The sequence below is a fragment of the Neophocaena asiaeorientalis genome, unplaced genomic scaffold, assembly GCF_003031525.2.
Source record: "Neophocaena asiaeorientalis asiaeorientalis breed wild unplaced genomic scaffold, Neophocaena_asiaeorientalis_V1.1 scaffold264, whole genome shotgun sequence".
Taxonomy (NCBI): domain Eukaryota; kingdom Metazoa; phylum Chordata; class Mammalia; order Artiodactyla; family Phocoenidae; genus Neophocaena; species Neophocaena asiaeorientalis.
Genome location: NW_020185332.1, coordinates 7349713 through 7366113, shown reverse-complemented (window position 1 = coordinate 7366113; position 16401 = coordinate 7349713). Strand labels below are relative to the sequence as shown.

Below are 16401 nucleotides of genomic sequence, written 5' to 3'. Positions count from 1 at the left end.
ATGTTAGAAACATCATAATTATGTACAAAGCTAATCTAATAGAGGAGACAGAAGCACATTACAAAATGTCAAATACAGAAGGTACCAAAGACTTGAGGTGGAAGGAAGGGAAAGAAGGATGGAGGGAGGGAGGGAGGAAGAAGGGGAAATCAGAGAGTGTGGGTGAGAAATTGGAGGGCGTGGCCTATGGGCAGGCACATCTAGAACATAGGCAATGAATGGGCCCCAGGCCTCTGAAGAAGCCAGTGTCCTCCTCTGTTCCCAGAAGCTACTAAGAGGATTAGGCTGATTTATGGCATCCAAGGGAGAAGGGAGTCGTGACAAGAAGAGTGGCTCTGCCTTCAGGGTCCAGGGCTCCCTAAGAGGACAGAGTCAGTGCTCATCACACCCTTAGGTCTAGCTGGCTGGGACTAAGGTGATTCTAGGGACCCTCTCTGGTCCTCCTAAATATCCACATCTTGCCTGATAATACAAATTTCCTGGAGAAGCAAATCCTCTTATTCACTAGTTAGCGATAAAAAGCTTAGAAATGAAAATGCCTGGCTGAAGCCCAACGTTAGCAGGAATACATTCCACAAGTGGCATAATGAAGTCAGTTATACAAACTGAGTCACATAAAAATGACTGATAGCAGGGTTGCCATTGGGGGGGATGTGGTGAAGAGGTAGGAATGTACTGGCAATATAAATGGATGAGGGAGAAAGTTCATGCAGGGTATGGGTGAGAAAGAAAAGACCAGACTCCCAAGGCGACAAGTTTCTAAGAGTACGAGTTTGCCTGGCTTGATCTAATCAAATCAAAATTATAAACCAAAAGTATCCTTACTGTGCAACCACAAATAGGTAGCTCTTTGCAATTCACATTTTCCCTCCTATTAAAATAATGCTGTATTTCTCATTTGGTTTTTTTTTTCTTCTTTCTTTTTTTAATAGTAAGGAACTTGTTTTGAAGAGACTTTTTCTTCTTCCTTTTCCTGACAAGGCCGCTGAGAGTTTGGGTCTGGGTAAGACATGGGAATTGCCTGGCATTTCCAGAGCCCTTTGACAATGGACCACTTGTGGTGGTCCCCTTGGCTTTCAGGAAGCTTGATGGTATCCTCCTTACTTCCTTTTGTACTTCACTGGAGAGACCAGGGCATAATTCTAGTACAATGTTCTTGCACTATATAAGTACACCCAGTTCACTCGTCTTTCTCCAGGATATACTGGTGGGAACGGGTTGCACGAGGCAATGGTGCACTGCCTAATAGGTTGCCTGTGATAATTCTGGAGAGATGGGGATAATAGCTTATACTCCCCTTCATCAAGTACTTTCAGTTTAAGACCAAAATTTCATCTCAAGACCTTTGCACTGGCTGTTCTCTCTGCCTAGAACTCCCTTTCCTGCCCCTCGTCTGGAAGGCTCCTTGTAAGCCCTCTTACAGATGACCAATCCAATGGTTCCTTCTCAGACAAAATGCAGCCCAGCAGACCTCTAGCTGCTGGCACTTGGATTTAAGGATGTTTCTGACCCCCAAGGACACTAAAATCCTGGCAGCCAGCAGGACACTCGCTACACTCCATACCTGAGATAATAAAGGTATAAGATGTTTTAATTACTCACAGGGGATCACAGGATGAGACAGTGACTGGTAGATTCTGGACAAATCCTGTTACAACCCCAGACTCATACACCTTATGGAAAACAGCACTGTCTCTGGAAAAATATTCCTTGCCCATTGACAGATATATGGCCTTGTAGCCATTTTTGAGTGGGAGACTAAACGTGTACTTTTTATCGAAAAACAAATTTTCCTTCCAAACTTCATTTTTATTATCCTCCCACAGTACTCTCAAATCAAAAGAAATAAGAAAACATCAAAAGAGCCTTCTTTTTATAAGACAGGGCTGCCTGTTTGTCTCTTCTGAAAGGAAAAGCCCACAGCAGGAGAGCTAAGAAGGGAGGCATGGAAGGACAAAATCATTTCAGTGAAAGTCTCTCAACACAAAGGGCATAACAGATATGCAATAAATGCTTACTCTGTGTAAGGCACAGAAGAAAGTACCACCCGTGGAGCCATGCAGCTAGCCTGGCACTTGAGAGAGGTCCATATATTATAACCAGGTCATTTCACAGCTCATTTAAGGAGCTGCAGCAAACAAGTAACACAGCCCGCTCAGGGCACCCTGACATTCCTGCCGGGAGAGGAAAGCGTGGACTTCCCGCTCCCCCCAGTGCGGTAAAGCTCACAGCAATGCTTACGGAAGTCAGGTTTGTCGGTTTGTTTTTAAATAATATGGAAGGAAGGAGGTTTTTCAGAACTGGTTTCTCAAAAACAAACAACCACCAAACAAGGTCAGATTAAAAAAAAATCTTATGAGTTTTCAATAGTAATGCCAATTAGAGAGAATCTGCAAATATCACATAGTTTTTAAGTACAGAAAAAATACTGAAGGAGGATAAAACTATAAACATTTTGGACTTGTTGAGGGCAGGCCTTTCTAAATTAGGGCAAGATGGAGGAAATACTTTTCTTTCACTATTTTCTGAATTTAATTTTTTTCCCTCTTAATTAAAAAGGGGTATTTTCAAAGAAACGTAGTTTTACAAAAATTTTAATGATTATCTAAGCCATGGTTCTCAACTAGCTTTGCCCCCCAGGGGACATTAGGCAATGTCTGGATACAGTTTTGGGTGTCACAACTTGGGGAAGATGGGGATGGGGGTGGGATAGGGGGTTGGCACTACTGGCATCTAGCAGGTAGAGGCCAAGGAGGTTGCTAAACATCCTGCACTGTACAGGACGGCTGTCACGATGAGGACTCATCCGGCCCAAAAGATCAATAGGTGAGGTTGAGAAATCCTGTTCTAAACTAGTGTCACCCATCTGCTTAAAGAAGAGCACAGTCTTTGATAATTAACATTTCAGTTGTTTGTCGGCAAATGGATGCGAGCGTTCCAAATTTACTTTCTCACTTTCCTAAAGACGTCTTTTCGTATTGCTCTGCTTACACTAGAGGTGTAGTGGGCCCTTTAATTCAGAGAGCTGTGTCAGTGAATTTGATTCCTAGTCTAATCAGCCTCCAAAATTATCAGCAATCTTGAATGTGTGGGGACAGAATCAATGAAGCTTTGTTGTATGGAATGATCCACGCTTTCGCTAAGCCTCTTCTGACCTTCCACATATGATGACCCACAATGATGAGCAGTAGGTCAGTCATCCCAATCGCATGGCAGAAAAAACAACATCCCCAAAGGGAAAGCTACTTTATTAGAAGTACTGGATTTCAAAGACAGCAATTAAGCTCTTCTCCATCCTACAACCTCTTCATTACATACAATTTGAAGTAAATAAAGATTTCTTACATCCTGCTCCTGTACCATATACCAGGAAGACATAATTATTTTCTGATTAAAATACTAAATATGGCTTCCTTCTTTCATAAAGGAAATTAAATAGATGTAGAAAATCAGTGGAACTTCACTAACTTAGAGTCATTAGAGAAGTTCGAATCCTAATATTTTAAGGACATTAAATTTTATCCTTTTTAAAAACAATGCAAAATAAGAACAATTTAGTACAGATCCCGCCAAATGCACTTTAATGGAAATATTAAAATCAGTTTAACTTTATATTTGGACTGTACAAAAAATCTGAGGTTAAATACGTTAAGCTTGTAAATATCTTCCTAAAATTGTCTTCATACTATTAATTGGCTCAGTCCGTCCCCATGTCACAATTACCATGAACTTCTGAGCTGATCTGTCACTCTAAACAGACAGAATACTTGTGGCTACTGATTTACTTACAATAAATAATGCTAAAAAGAACTGTATTATAACTTAACACTAAAAAGACAAATAATTTAAAAATGATCAAAGGGGATGTAAAATGGTACAGCCACTCCGTAAAACAATCTAGCAGTCCATCAAAAAGGTTAAGCACAGTTACCATTTGACCCAGCAATTCCATTTTTAGTTATGTCCCGAAGAGAAATCAAAACAAATGTCCACATAAAAACACGTACGGGAACACTGGTAGCAGCATTATTCGTCATTCAAAACAGCCAAAATGTGATGTCCATCAACTGATGGATGAATTAAGAAGAATGTGGTATATTGGAACACTGGCGCAAGGGAAAATTATTTGGCAATGAGTAGGAATGAAGTGCAGGTATATGCTACAGGATGATCCTTGAAAACATTATGTGAAGTAAAAGAAGCCAGAAACAAAAGACACATATTACATGATTCTATTTATAAGTAATGCTCAGAATAGGCGGAGAAGGAAGTGTCTGCTTAGGGCCAGGGGTGAGGGCCGAATAGGGGGCTGATGACTCGGGAAGTGAGATTTTTCTTTTTGAAAATGTTCTGAAATTAAATGTGGTGATGGATGCACAACTCTGTAAATATATTAAAAGCCAATGAATTGTATGATATGTGAATTATATCTCAATAAACTTGTTTAAAACAAAGAAAGAGTCCAGAGTCACCAGTTCATTACCTCTGTAGGAATTTTTGGAAGACGCGCCGATAGGCATACCCAGCTCTCCTCACTCGAATGTTCTCTTTTAGGCCCAGATATTCTACTTGATGCTTGACCCTATAAAGGAGAGAATGGAGCCAGGACATATTAGTGGATAATCTTTTCACTCTGTTCTCCCACCCACCATTCCCCCCAAACTCCCAATTCCACACTGCAGAGAAGCATATTAAAAAAAGATTCTAATTTATAGTGTTCAGAGTCTGAGCTGGCCCTCAGGTTATGTAATATTAATACATGTCTGGTTAACTGAAAGGGTAGAAATCTGATTCAGGAAAATAATTTTCCTTTCTCCCATCCTCCAAATCCCAAACTCACCACCAGCCTTTTCTCTACTAAGGAAAATATACATGAGGTTGCCAGTTAGAGATATCTGCTCATTTTAAGATTTTTCACAAATACTGGCTTCACCCCAAGCTTTGAGGCAGGGAACGCATCACCCATTGATTCCTTTCCCGTGAATCACATGGAAAACAATGTGCCTCATGTGAAAACATTGTTTCATTCATTGTAACTTCCATCACTAGGAAACCTTGTTACACAAATTTTTGTCAACAAGACAACTAGTTCAACATATTCTGTTATGTTTAAAATGTCATGCTTGGGACTTCCCTTGTGGTGCAGTGGTTAAGAATCTGCCTGCCAATGCAGGGGACACGGGTTCAAGCCCTGGTCCAGGAGGATCCCACATGCTGCAGAGCAACTAAGCCCGTGTGCCACAACTACTGAAGCCCTCGCGCCTAGAGACCGTGCTCCGCCCGCAACAAGAGAAGCCACCACAGTGAGAGGCCCATGCACCGCAACGAAGAGTAGCTCCCGCTCACTGCAACTAGAGAAAGCCTGTATGCAGCAACGAAGACCCAATGAAGCCAAAAATGAACAATAAATAAATGTCCTTTTTTGCATATTCTTGGAGTGCTGTCAACTCCTCAGTAAACATCAACCAGGCTGGCAATGCCCGCTGTTCCCCTGGGTATACCATCTCCTTCCCTCAGAAGGAGTCCTCTTTTAAGACTGTCCTCAGAAGATCATGGCCTGAGAACTCTACTAGGACAGTTATTTAGAATCCAGGGCAGGCAACTTTGCCAAAGCCAAACAAAGACACATTTTCAACAGGAAAAGAAAAATAAACTACACGCCATAAACTTGTGGAATGAGTAACCCTGTCCACCAAGAACTCCAATTGACCCTGTGATCCCTGACAACGAAGCACACTGCCCTTTCATGGACCCCGACATTCCACGCTCACGGATGAAGTGAGACCATCTGTCACACAGTAAACCTGAACCGAGATGAGGGGGCAGATCCCAGGAAGCCATCCTACTGGAAATACAAATCAACACTAGACCAAGGAATACCTTAGACTTTGTAAAACCAGTTTATATGAGTGTATGTTAGGAAGTTCCTCACTGCAATTCAAATAAGGGGTGTAATTAAAGAAAAAAAAAAAAAGGGAAAACACCCTGGGGGAAATTCTATGAAAATTTACTGAATAAAATGTAGCACTTTCTTCATTTCTCCAGCTTCTGATATTCCAGTGAATCAGTTTGGATTTTATGAGAAGGTAGCATCAGGGCTGAGGACCTTCCAACCAGTAGCTACTGCAAGATTTCCACATTAGAGTGACAATCAACAGAGCTGGATATGTGGAGCAGGGGAGAGTGTGCCAGGGAGGTTTTGCATTTGGAGGGCAAGCAAGATGTTTTCATTCACGATTATGTTTGCTGGGAAGGGAAGCTGGAGAGAGTTTGAAGTAGGGGGAAGGGTGGGCTAAAGCACCCCTTAGCAATACCTCTGCTTCCTAGACTCTCGTAATTTATTATTATGATTTTTTTAATAAATTTATTTTATTTATTTATTTTTGGCTGCACTGGGTCTTCGTTGCTGCACGCGGGCTTTCTCTAGTTGCAGCGAGCAGGGGCTACTCTTCCTTGTGGTGCACAGGCTTCTCATTGCGGTGGCTTCTCTTGAGGAGCACGGGCTCTAGGCGTGCAGGCTGAGTAGTTGTGGCGCACGGGCTTAGTTGCTCCGCGGCATGTGGGATCTTCCTGGACCAGGGCTCAAACCCATGACCCCTCCATTAGCAGGCGGATTCTTAACCACTGTGCCACCAGGGAAGCCCTCGTAATTTATTTCTGACATTGCCTGTGACACCACCCTTCCACTCTGTGTGTAAAACAAAAAAAGAGTCCAGAGTCACCATGCACATCGAGATGTGAGTGTGGTGTGTGAGGGGGTGAGTGTAGGAGTGACGTAGAGACAGGCGGAGGCAGGATGACAGACGGGGGCAACAGATGTGGGAGAGTTCATTCTGTCAGACTGAAGGAGTCCCACTCTGCATTGACCCTCTTATTTAAAGAGGAAGGAACTGAGGACTCAGGAGATCAAGCGTTTCACTCAAACTAGTTAGTGATAGGCCAGCATCAGGATACAGTTCTTCCAAATCCTAGTCTAGCCCTTTGCTCTAGATCAGCTGTTCTCCAACTATGAGGCCCAGACCATCATCACCAGCATCACTTGGAGGCCCAGAAACTGACTCAGGAACTCTGGGAATGGGACCCAGCAATAAGCCTTCCAGGGGATATTCTGACCTTCAAGTTTGAGAACTAGTGTAAGGTAAAAAGCCCCAGACATTTTCCATCTGTTATCCTCTTGATATCAAAAGAGAAAGTGAGTGACACAGTTCAAAAAAGCAGAGGGCAATTTAAGCACATCCTGGGGAATGACCAGGAAGGGGAAGTGTCGGATTCCACATCCAGCTCCTTCAGAGGGAATGGCTGGAGGAGCTGAGTGATGAGTCTGCCGAAGAGAAGGTCCCAGGGAAACATGGTGACTGCCTTGAACTAGGAGAAAAGCTGTCACACGGGAAAGTCCCAAGAATGATTCTTATGGCCGATTAGAGATTACAGTAAAACCGATTTAGAGAAGGACTGGAGAGCTTGCTAATGGCAAGAGGCATCCCAGCGTGAACTGGTGACTTAGGAGGAGTGGGCTTCTTATCAGAGCCTGAACATCATCAATGGATAATATTGTAAGAGGAATCTCAGACTACCTTAAATGGAAAAATTTGAGCAATTCAATAGACAAGATGCCTTAAAAACACACATCTACTGATGAGACTAGTCAGAATATTGTGGAATGACCAAATGGAAGGCTGCTGCTTCCCAACAGCACCTTAACATGAGAAAAAAAGACTCAGGCTGCACCATAAAGTGTGAAGATACAAAAAAGGACTTGCAGACAGCAAATGCTTGAGCTTGGGCATTTTCCTTGCTGTTTATCTTTTCCTCCCCGTAAAGGATCAAGCATTGTCTGCCTGCCGTGGGTTAGAAAGGATCTTGCTGGTAGGATGGGAAATGGACCCATCCATGTCTCTCAGAAGAGGTAATGGGCAGTTAGGAATTTTTCTTTAAAATAAATTTATTTATTTATCTAGTCATTTATTTTTGGCTGTGTTGGGTCTTCATTGCTGCACGCGGGTTTTCTCTAGCTGCAGTGAGTGGGGGCTACTCTTTGTTGCGGTGCGCGGGCTTCCTTGTTGCTGAGCACGGCTCTAGGCACACTGGCTTCAGTAGTTGTGGCACATGGGCTCATTAGTTGTGTCTTGCGGGCTCTAGAGAACAGGCTCAGTAGTTGTGGCGCACGGGCCTAGTTGCTCCACAACTTCATGGACCAGGATCTTCATGGACCAGGGCTCGAACCTGTGTCCCCTGCATTGGCAGGTGGATTCTTTTTTTTTTTTTTTGCGGTGCACGGCCCTCTCACTGTTGTGGCCTCTCCCGTTGCGGAGCACAGGCTCCGGACGCGCAGGCTCAGCAGCCATGGCTCACGGGTCCAGCCGCTCCATGGCATGTGGGATCTTCCCGGACCGGGGCACGAATCCGTGTCCCCTGCCCCGGCAGGCGGACCCTCAACCGCTGCGCCACCAGGGAAGCCCCCGACAGATTGTTTTTAACCAGCTCTTTGGAACTTCACTTCAACCCTGAGCTAAGCATTCCAGGCCACATCCTGCGTGTGCTGATGGGCTGAGTGCATTAAAAATGTCTACACAGAGCCTCAAACTAATTTGAAAACCATCCTGACTCTGCTGTATTAAGGTTTGCTTTCTTTTTTCCATCTGTCCGCAGACTAGCCAAGATCAACATAACTCGCTAATTCTGAACTGAAGGGCACTGCTAACATTTCAGGAAAAAACAAGGAGGGGAAAAATATATCTACATAGGCTTCTTCCTGAAAAAGTTAAGACACAAAACACATTGGAAGGCAACTGAAACTGCTCCTGCCTCGGGCATAGGAGGGCCCAGCTTGAGCAGAGGGGAAAACGGGGTGGGACCATGCAGGTTGGCCTTGACCTCCTGTCTGTGTCTTCACCATACCTGCTTTCCTCCCAGTCCTTGGGCTTCTTGGTTTCATTGGGTTTGATGCAGCGAATGTAGTGAGGTGTACATTTCATCAGGGTGCTCACAAGGTCATTGGCTTGTTTCTAGAAAGGAAGAGTAACATCATTTAGAAACATGGAACTTGCTCTAAAGCAGACCAACTTTCAAAGGAGACCTGTGTGCAAATGTACAGCTAGAAATTCATCCTCGTGACAGTTTGTTCATTGGGCTCAACTCGGGTCTACTACACTTTCTTAAAGCTCTACTGACTGTTATGGTGATTTGAACACTCTTAAGTGGGTTTGAAATTAGATTTTTGAAAACGATGAGGTATTTTTAGTATAGTTAATAAAATAAGATAAAAAAAAAACACCCCCAAACCCAGTAAATCCTCCCATATAATTCTTTTTAGGAGAAACAGGGAAGCATGCCAATTGTTAACAAATTTAGTTAATTTTATATTGACTGACGGCCTTTGCAAATACATTTTTCTCATAAACTCTGAGGGGAAGGGAGGTGCACACATTTATTTGCAAGGATAGATCATCAAAATCCCCTGTACTCTTTTCAGGCAATCTAACCAATGAATCACCTTATTAAAATGATGGAAATTCACAATTAAAAAGTGGGAGATACATAAAGATCTCAGAATTCATAAACCTTTTATAGGCCATTTCATTCACCTTCTTCCTCAGCATGTCCTTTTCCAAACCTGCTGACTCAGAGCCCTTTCAGTGTGGCAGGAAACTTACTCTTTCACGAACTAAAATATTGAATGTAAAATCAGCTCTTACTACCTGTGCATCGGGTACCCACGATGGAACTGGGTTCAAGAAGAAAAAGCCACATAAATGAAGCTGAAATTGCTTATGAGATATTTCAAATCATGTGTACCACAAATGTTGTTTGAAGAAACAGGAGCAGAGCCCACATCACCATTCCCAGCACCACACAGCTGAGCATACCCTATGGATCCAATAACGGGGCACACATGCAACCTCTCATTCTAAGCAAATCAGCACGAAGAGAGAAAACCTCTAAAAGAAAATAGAGGAAAGGGATCTCCAAAGCCAGAAAACCATTACAAAGTCAGCAGAAGGGATCTGCCTGCAGTACTCAACCCTCTCTCAATTAGGACTTTTCTGTTTTCATGGGTTTGGGAAATCTGAAACCCCTGAGAAAAACTCTTGGGTATATTCAAAGCAAAAGTTCTCTGTTTAGATGTGCAGAATATGGCATTCTTTGCAATGCTTGGAATTCAGGGCAAAGCTGCCGAGGTTGTATGATCAAAGCAAAGCTCTACGATAAAAATGTAAATTGACTCTCATCTTCCTTGTTGATGAGAGAGAGATTGTACTTGAGAACAAATTTAATGATCTTTGCAACACGTAAGATGAAGCTGGGGAGGGACTGGTTATAATAAAGCTTTATTTTTTAAGTTCCCAAACTCTTAATTTTTATTTTTTAATTTTTACGTATAACTTAGCAGACTCTTTAGTCCTAAGCATTTAGGAGCATACCTTTTCGACTTAGCATAAGAAAACACTGGGGCAAGTTCGACTTAAGTTTATATGACACTTGACATACTTCTTTCTATTGAGCTATTCGATAGCTCAAAATAGTAACGGCTAACAAGTACTGAATATGCTTCATGGGCTAGACACATGGATTTTCTTATTTATGCCTCAGAATTTTAAGAAGTAGCTTCTTACAATTATCATTCCCATTTTTTAGATGAGAAAACAGGGCCTTAAACAAATAAAGTATTACTCAAGATGATATAACTAGTAAGCAGAAGTAAGGCTAGAACCCAAGTCTGTGAGCTACCAAGTTTTTTTCTTAACCACAATGCCATCCTCCTCAAGAAAGATACGGGATAACTTAGTGTGATAACAAAAGGAATTAACTGGGTGAGTTAGGATTAGAGAGAAGCCTTTAGGTTTTGGAATAATCAATTTGAGCAAACAGGAATATATCTCAAAATTATCCTGTATTTAGCTATGGGTCAACTTTAAATGCCCCCTGAAGTGGTTGGGAAGCAGCAGGTTGGATTCACTCTGGCTCCAGACAAGAAGAGCCCATGAGTTAGAACAGAAAGTTACCAAAGGCACTAGCCCTACAAGGGCAGAGGCTTGCCTACAGAGGCTTGTCTACTTGCCTACAGAAGCAGGCATTAAAATATGCAGACAGGGGCTTCCCTGGTGGCACAGTGGTTGAGAGTCCGCCTGCCGATGCAGGGGACACGGGTTCGTGCCCCGGGCCGGGAAGATCCCACACGCCGTGGAGCGGCTGGGCCAGTGAGCCATGGCCGCTGAGCCTGCGCGTCCGGAGCCTGTGCTCCGCAACGGGAGAGGCCACAACAGTGAGAGGCCCGAGTACCGCAAAAAAAAAAAAAAAAAAGTGCAGACAGGACAGTGAGAAAGGCTTAGGGTGACAGCTCCCCATTCTACCCTCCACAGAGATTATTAGCAAACCTGAATTGGGATCCTGGCTCTGCTCTTTGCGAGCTATGTTGCAAATCACTAAATTTCTTTGGGCCTCAGTTTCCCCATCTGTAAACTAAGGAGGTTGAACTAGAAGACCTCTACTTTAATCTGAAGGTTGGAATAGATGTTAAATGTCTACGAGTCCAGTTACCTCATAGTACTTGCATCTCTTATCATATCTGCTCCTTTAGAGGCCCAGTCTCACTTAGATAAAGCTGTAGCCCAGTCCACTTTGCCAGCTCTGAGCTTCATTCCCTCAATCTTTGGCTCTAATTTCAAAACCGTCCCTTTTAGCCACAACAACGTAGAATTTAGGAAAGCCTCAAAAATCACATGTTATTAAGGAAAGAATACTCTTATTTATAAACAAAGACAGTGGGAGTTCTCACCAAGCAAATATTCTATTAATTAAATCCTACAGAACAGTTTTAAATTTTAAGGAATTAGAATACAGTAAGATTCCCAACACTAAAACTACCTTGAACATAAATTTAATTTTTCTTCCAAGGAACTCAGGATCCCTTTAAACGTTTAACCTCAGGGATATCATTAAGATGATACTTAGTTACTATATATAAAATAACCAACAAGGTCCTACTGTATAGCACAGGAAACTATACTCAATATCTTGTAATAACCTATAATGGAAAAGAACTTAAAAAAGAATACGTACATATATATGTGTAACTGAATCATTTTGTCGTACACCTGAAACACATTGTAAATCAACCATACTTCAATAAAAATTAAAAAAAAAAAAAGATGATACTTAGCATCTGCAAAATATTGTAGACGTGAAAGGTGTAAGAGATTGGGCCGTGGCTATGCATCTCTAAGAGGTGACTCAGGAGACATAAAACAGGGAGAATCTCATTCCTACACGGAAGCAGAGTGTCAGACAGGCGGAGGTCACACAGCTCACCAAGATACCACTGGTGAGAATATGCATAGTACGGTCTCCCTAGATGAGCTGTCTGACTTCAGGCTGACCTCCCCAGACCATAGCAATCCTAAACATTTTGAGTACACCCGGAAGGTGGCTATTTTGAGCGTAACACTAGACAAGAATATGAAGGGGTCAAGTCTTCCAAGGAGGAGAAAAATGCTCCTAACACCACCCTGCTTTTTACAGGGAATAAGTTGGACTGAGAATCCAGACCACTTGAAAGTGAGTCACTGCAGCCTTGATGATCTGGGCCCCTTGGATCTGAATGTGACAGTCTTGTGACTAGATTTTCCAGCCTAGAGCTAATCCTTATCCAGGACCTAGAAGCTAAAGCTTGAGTCAGAGCTTCGTGCAGATGTCAATTATCTGGGGCCTCGTGAGAACCGCATCTCCGCCCTGCCGTCAACTCTCTGCCCCAGTGAACTCAATCCAGACACTGTCCCAGGACTACTGTATGTCTCAAGTTCCTTGAACATGACTGTCCTTAATCCCAGAGGACTCTACCCTCCAGCTCAAAACCCTACCCTCTAGCTTGCGCCTGACTTCCTGCACAAAACCTGAAGCTCCTCCGGATGGAAGGGTCGCGTTGCTGTGACGTTCCCTTTATTTCACGCAGTGCTTATGCCCTCAGAGGCTGGGAAGACAGGCTTCCATATGTGCAACACTCGGAGAAGAAAACGCTCGTGAACAAAACAGGCAGCAGCAACCATGGTGTTCACGGGGCCGGGGTTATCGGAGGGCACTGTGAGAAGGACATGTAGGATCTGGACACACAGAGCCACACAGGGGGATGGACAGTCAGAACAGGCACATCAAGTGTCCACTGAGAATTAAGCAGAGACGAAGAAGCATGGCAGAGAGGGAGGAGACGGATGGAGTAGTACGGAACAGGAAAGCATACACGGTTTGGGCTTATTATGTTTCAGGCAGTGTGTGCCTTAGATGGACGATGGAAATTAATCACCACAGTACCTCCCTGAGATAGGTACTAAAATCTCTAAGGCAAAAGAGGCACTGAGAGTTTAAGTTTCTTGTCTAGTGTTATCACACGGTGAGGGATTTGAACACAGGTGACAAGCCCCAGAGCCCTACTCTTAATCACTCAATGATTCCATTGATTATAAAGACAGGGTGGTACTTAATTGGTATGATTCTTTAAAAAACTGCTTAATATACACACTACTATATATAAAATAGATAATCAACAAGGGCCTACTGTATAGCACAGGGAACTCTACTCAGTATTCTGTAATAACCTACATGGGAAAAGAAACTGAAAAAGAATGGCTATGTGTATATGTATAACTGAATCACTTTGCTGTACACCTCAAACTAACGCAACGTTGTAAATCAACTATAATATAAAATAAAAATTTTTTTAAATATAATAAAAATATAAAATAAGGAACTGTTTTTAACTGGTATAATTAAGTAAGAAAAAGTTTAGTGACTGTTTTTCAAAAAATTACATGATGGAGTGTGTTTGACACAACCTCTGAATTCAGAGAGTAATTAGGGACAACCGATTTCATCACACAGCGCCTCCGATAATTCAATGCACTCTCCAGGAGAGGCTCTCAAGAAACACCAAGAATTCCTCTGACTTTGAGACACTATGAAGCCAAGATGCCTGTAATTCACAGAAAGGAGGGCCCACAAGACCCAGTGCGGAAGGTGCATAAATTCCCCACATAATACCCGGTAGAATTTCAGGTTCGTCAAGTTCCGTAATTGGCAGGTTCTGGGGTCTGGTCTGGAAAAGCATCATCAAAATCCAAAATGTGGCTCTTGATCATAAAATCTCTCTGACAGTTTAATGAGAATTCTCCTAGATTCAGTACAAAGCCACTTCCTCTTAGAAAGTAACTGATTATCACCTGCTGACTATTAAGCTATGAGGTACTTAATATCCATTTGGGGTTTCAGTACAGCCAAGTCAAATTCACCTGCGTCCTATAACCCTTTCTCAAGCAGCAACGTTACTTCTGGCCATCTTCTGTAATGAATCTGTTACATCTCCCTGACCGCATCCTGGCCCAGGGGTGTAGTTCCTGACGCCTAGAAAACCCTACCTCTTAATAGGGATCCATAAATTTCCCTATTAAAATAGAACAAACCTTTATTTTGCTTCCAGCAGTAGTTGGGCGTCCTTTCTTGTCAGCCTGCAGATTTTCCGGAAATAAAGACTTTATAAAAGGTCTGGAAAAGGAGAAAGAGAATGGATTAGCAATCAGTAAGTACCTTGGGGGCTGGAAAGCCTGCTTCCATAGAGAATGGAGAGAGTCGTCCAGAAGCACAGAACCTTGGATACAGAATGGCCATCTGACTCAAGCCATCAAGTTGTGACCCGGGAGAAAAAAAAAGCAATGGACACAAGAAACGTAGAGAGAGAATTCTAAGACAGAAGCATCTTGGAGTCTAGGCCTGAAAAGTAAAATGTTAAACTCTGCCTTTCAAATTTCCCCACCCACTAGAACTGAGATACACCTTGGCAACTGGACACAACATAGGGGGGTCAGTGTGGGTTTTCTGAGTTAAGTAAGATAGACCAGAGTGCAGGGATTTGTATGACTGGTCCAGATCCAATGCAGATTCTGCTTTGCTCCAAAGCAGGGTTTCTCAGCCTTGGTGCTACTGATATTTGGGATTGGATAATTCTGTGCTGGGGCCTGGGGCTGCTTTACACATTATAGGATGTTTCACAGCATCAGTGGCCTTTGCCCACAAGATGCTAATAATAGGGTACTGTATCAACCCTCCCATCCCTCAAGCAAAAAACCTAGACAAAAGGTGTTTTGAGTATGAACAATTTTAAGTGCAACTAATCCACTAATGCTTTGCCTGCTGAATATACGACTTCATTAGTAGTTGTAACTGAGCTACATCTGTTGACAGGCCTGCCTCAAAAGGCACAGGGCAGGGACAATGTCTTAGTCACCTTAGTGTCCCTGGTGTCCGGAACAGAGCCTAGTACACAGTAGGTGCTCAATAAATATTTGCTGATTGAATGAATGATGTGATCCATGTAAATTAGGAATCTGCCACTCAAAGGAAATTCCCCCTAAATGACTTATTGGGCATCATGGATTTTCTAGGAAGTCTCCACAGCATTCTACTTTCATAACCTCACCAGACACAATTACAGATTTTTTTACAGCACATGTGTTTACCAAACAACAGACCATGTCTACATGACAGGAGTTTTACGTGGAAGTATCAATAGCTCTTGCATTTTGCAGTAATTTTGATAATTAAAAAGAAAAAAAATCTCTGAAAGCATGCCTGCACCTGATTTTAATAAACTCCAAAAGCCAGGACTTGTGGCTTCCCTGGCTTTTTAAGAGCAAATAGATTTTACGTTTTGAGAGAAGAATCTCCGAAGTGAGGGGTGTGAGTGCCACGAAAGTGCAGGCCTGGGGAGATGAGGGCCAGGGAGGAGTGGAGGCTGGAGGGAGGGGAAGAGGGTTAAACGGAGCAGAACTTCGAACCACGGACCAAAAAGGAAACTCAGTTTTGCTTTCATTGAAGTCAGGCCTTTTCTAGAAAATTATCAGGCTTGCAGCTGTTGATCAAAGAAGTTACCCTTGACATTACGAAAGTTGAAGTAACAGAGACTAAAATGGCAACTATTACTTGGAGACGGCTCTAAAACTTGTAAAATCTGGAAGATTGTGCAGTATTGTGCTTGCCAGGCATGGGCAGCCCTGATCGTGTAAATGACATCTCACATCATTACCCAGGACTGTGGGGACCTTTGCACGGAAGAGGCAAGGAAAGGACATGGCAAAGCTGGCCCCGGGAGCCCCAGCAGCTTGCAAGGCGGATGCCCCCACGGCTCTACGCTTTTAGCTTAGTCAGGGTCTTGGGAGTTAAAACGGATCTCTGAGTGCCCCTCCCTGAGTTCTTGAGCCATTTCCCAAGTGCTTCAGCAATTCAGGTTAACTTTGGTGTAGCTAAGCTATTAGCATTTTTAAAAACAGAGAGAGAATTCCTGGGATGATGTCCCGAGGGCAAAGTGTCACAGAGCCAGACTGTCTCACTCTTAGACAGTCAGGCACAGCCATCCCA

General features: G+C 43.0%; 1 protein-coding gene across 1 annotated transcript in view; it reads right to left on the bottom strand.

Annotated features, from left to right (window-relative positions):
• MYO1E (myosin IE) overlaps nt 1–16401 on the bottom strand; it is a 204865-nt gene that overhangs the window by 39675 nt on the left and 148789 nt on the right. Inside the window, exons 16-18 of the mRNA XM_024735250.1 lie at nt 14451–14532; nt 8899–9005; nt 4484–4582 (exon numbers count right to left, since the gene is read on the bottom strand). Of these exons, the coding sequence (XP_024591018.1) occupies nt 4484–4582; nt 8899–9005; nt 14451–14532 (288 nt within the window). The remainder of the gene's footprint in view (nt 1–4483; nt 4583–8898; nt 9006–14450; nt 14533–16401) is intronic.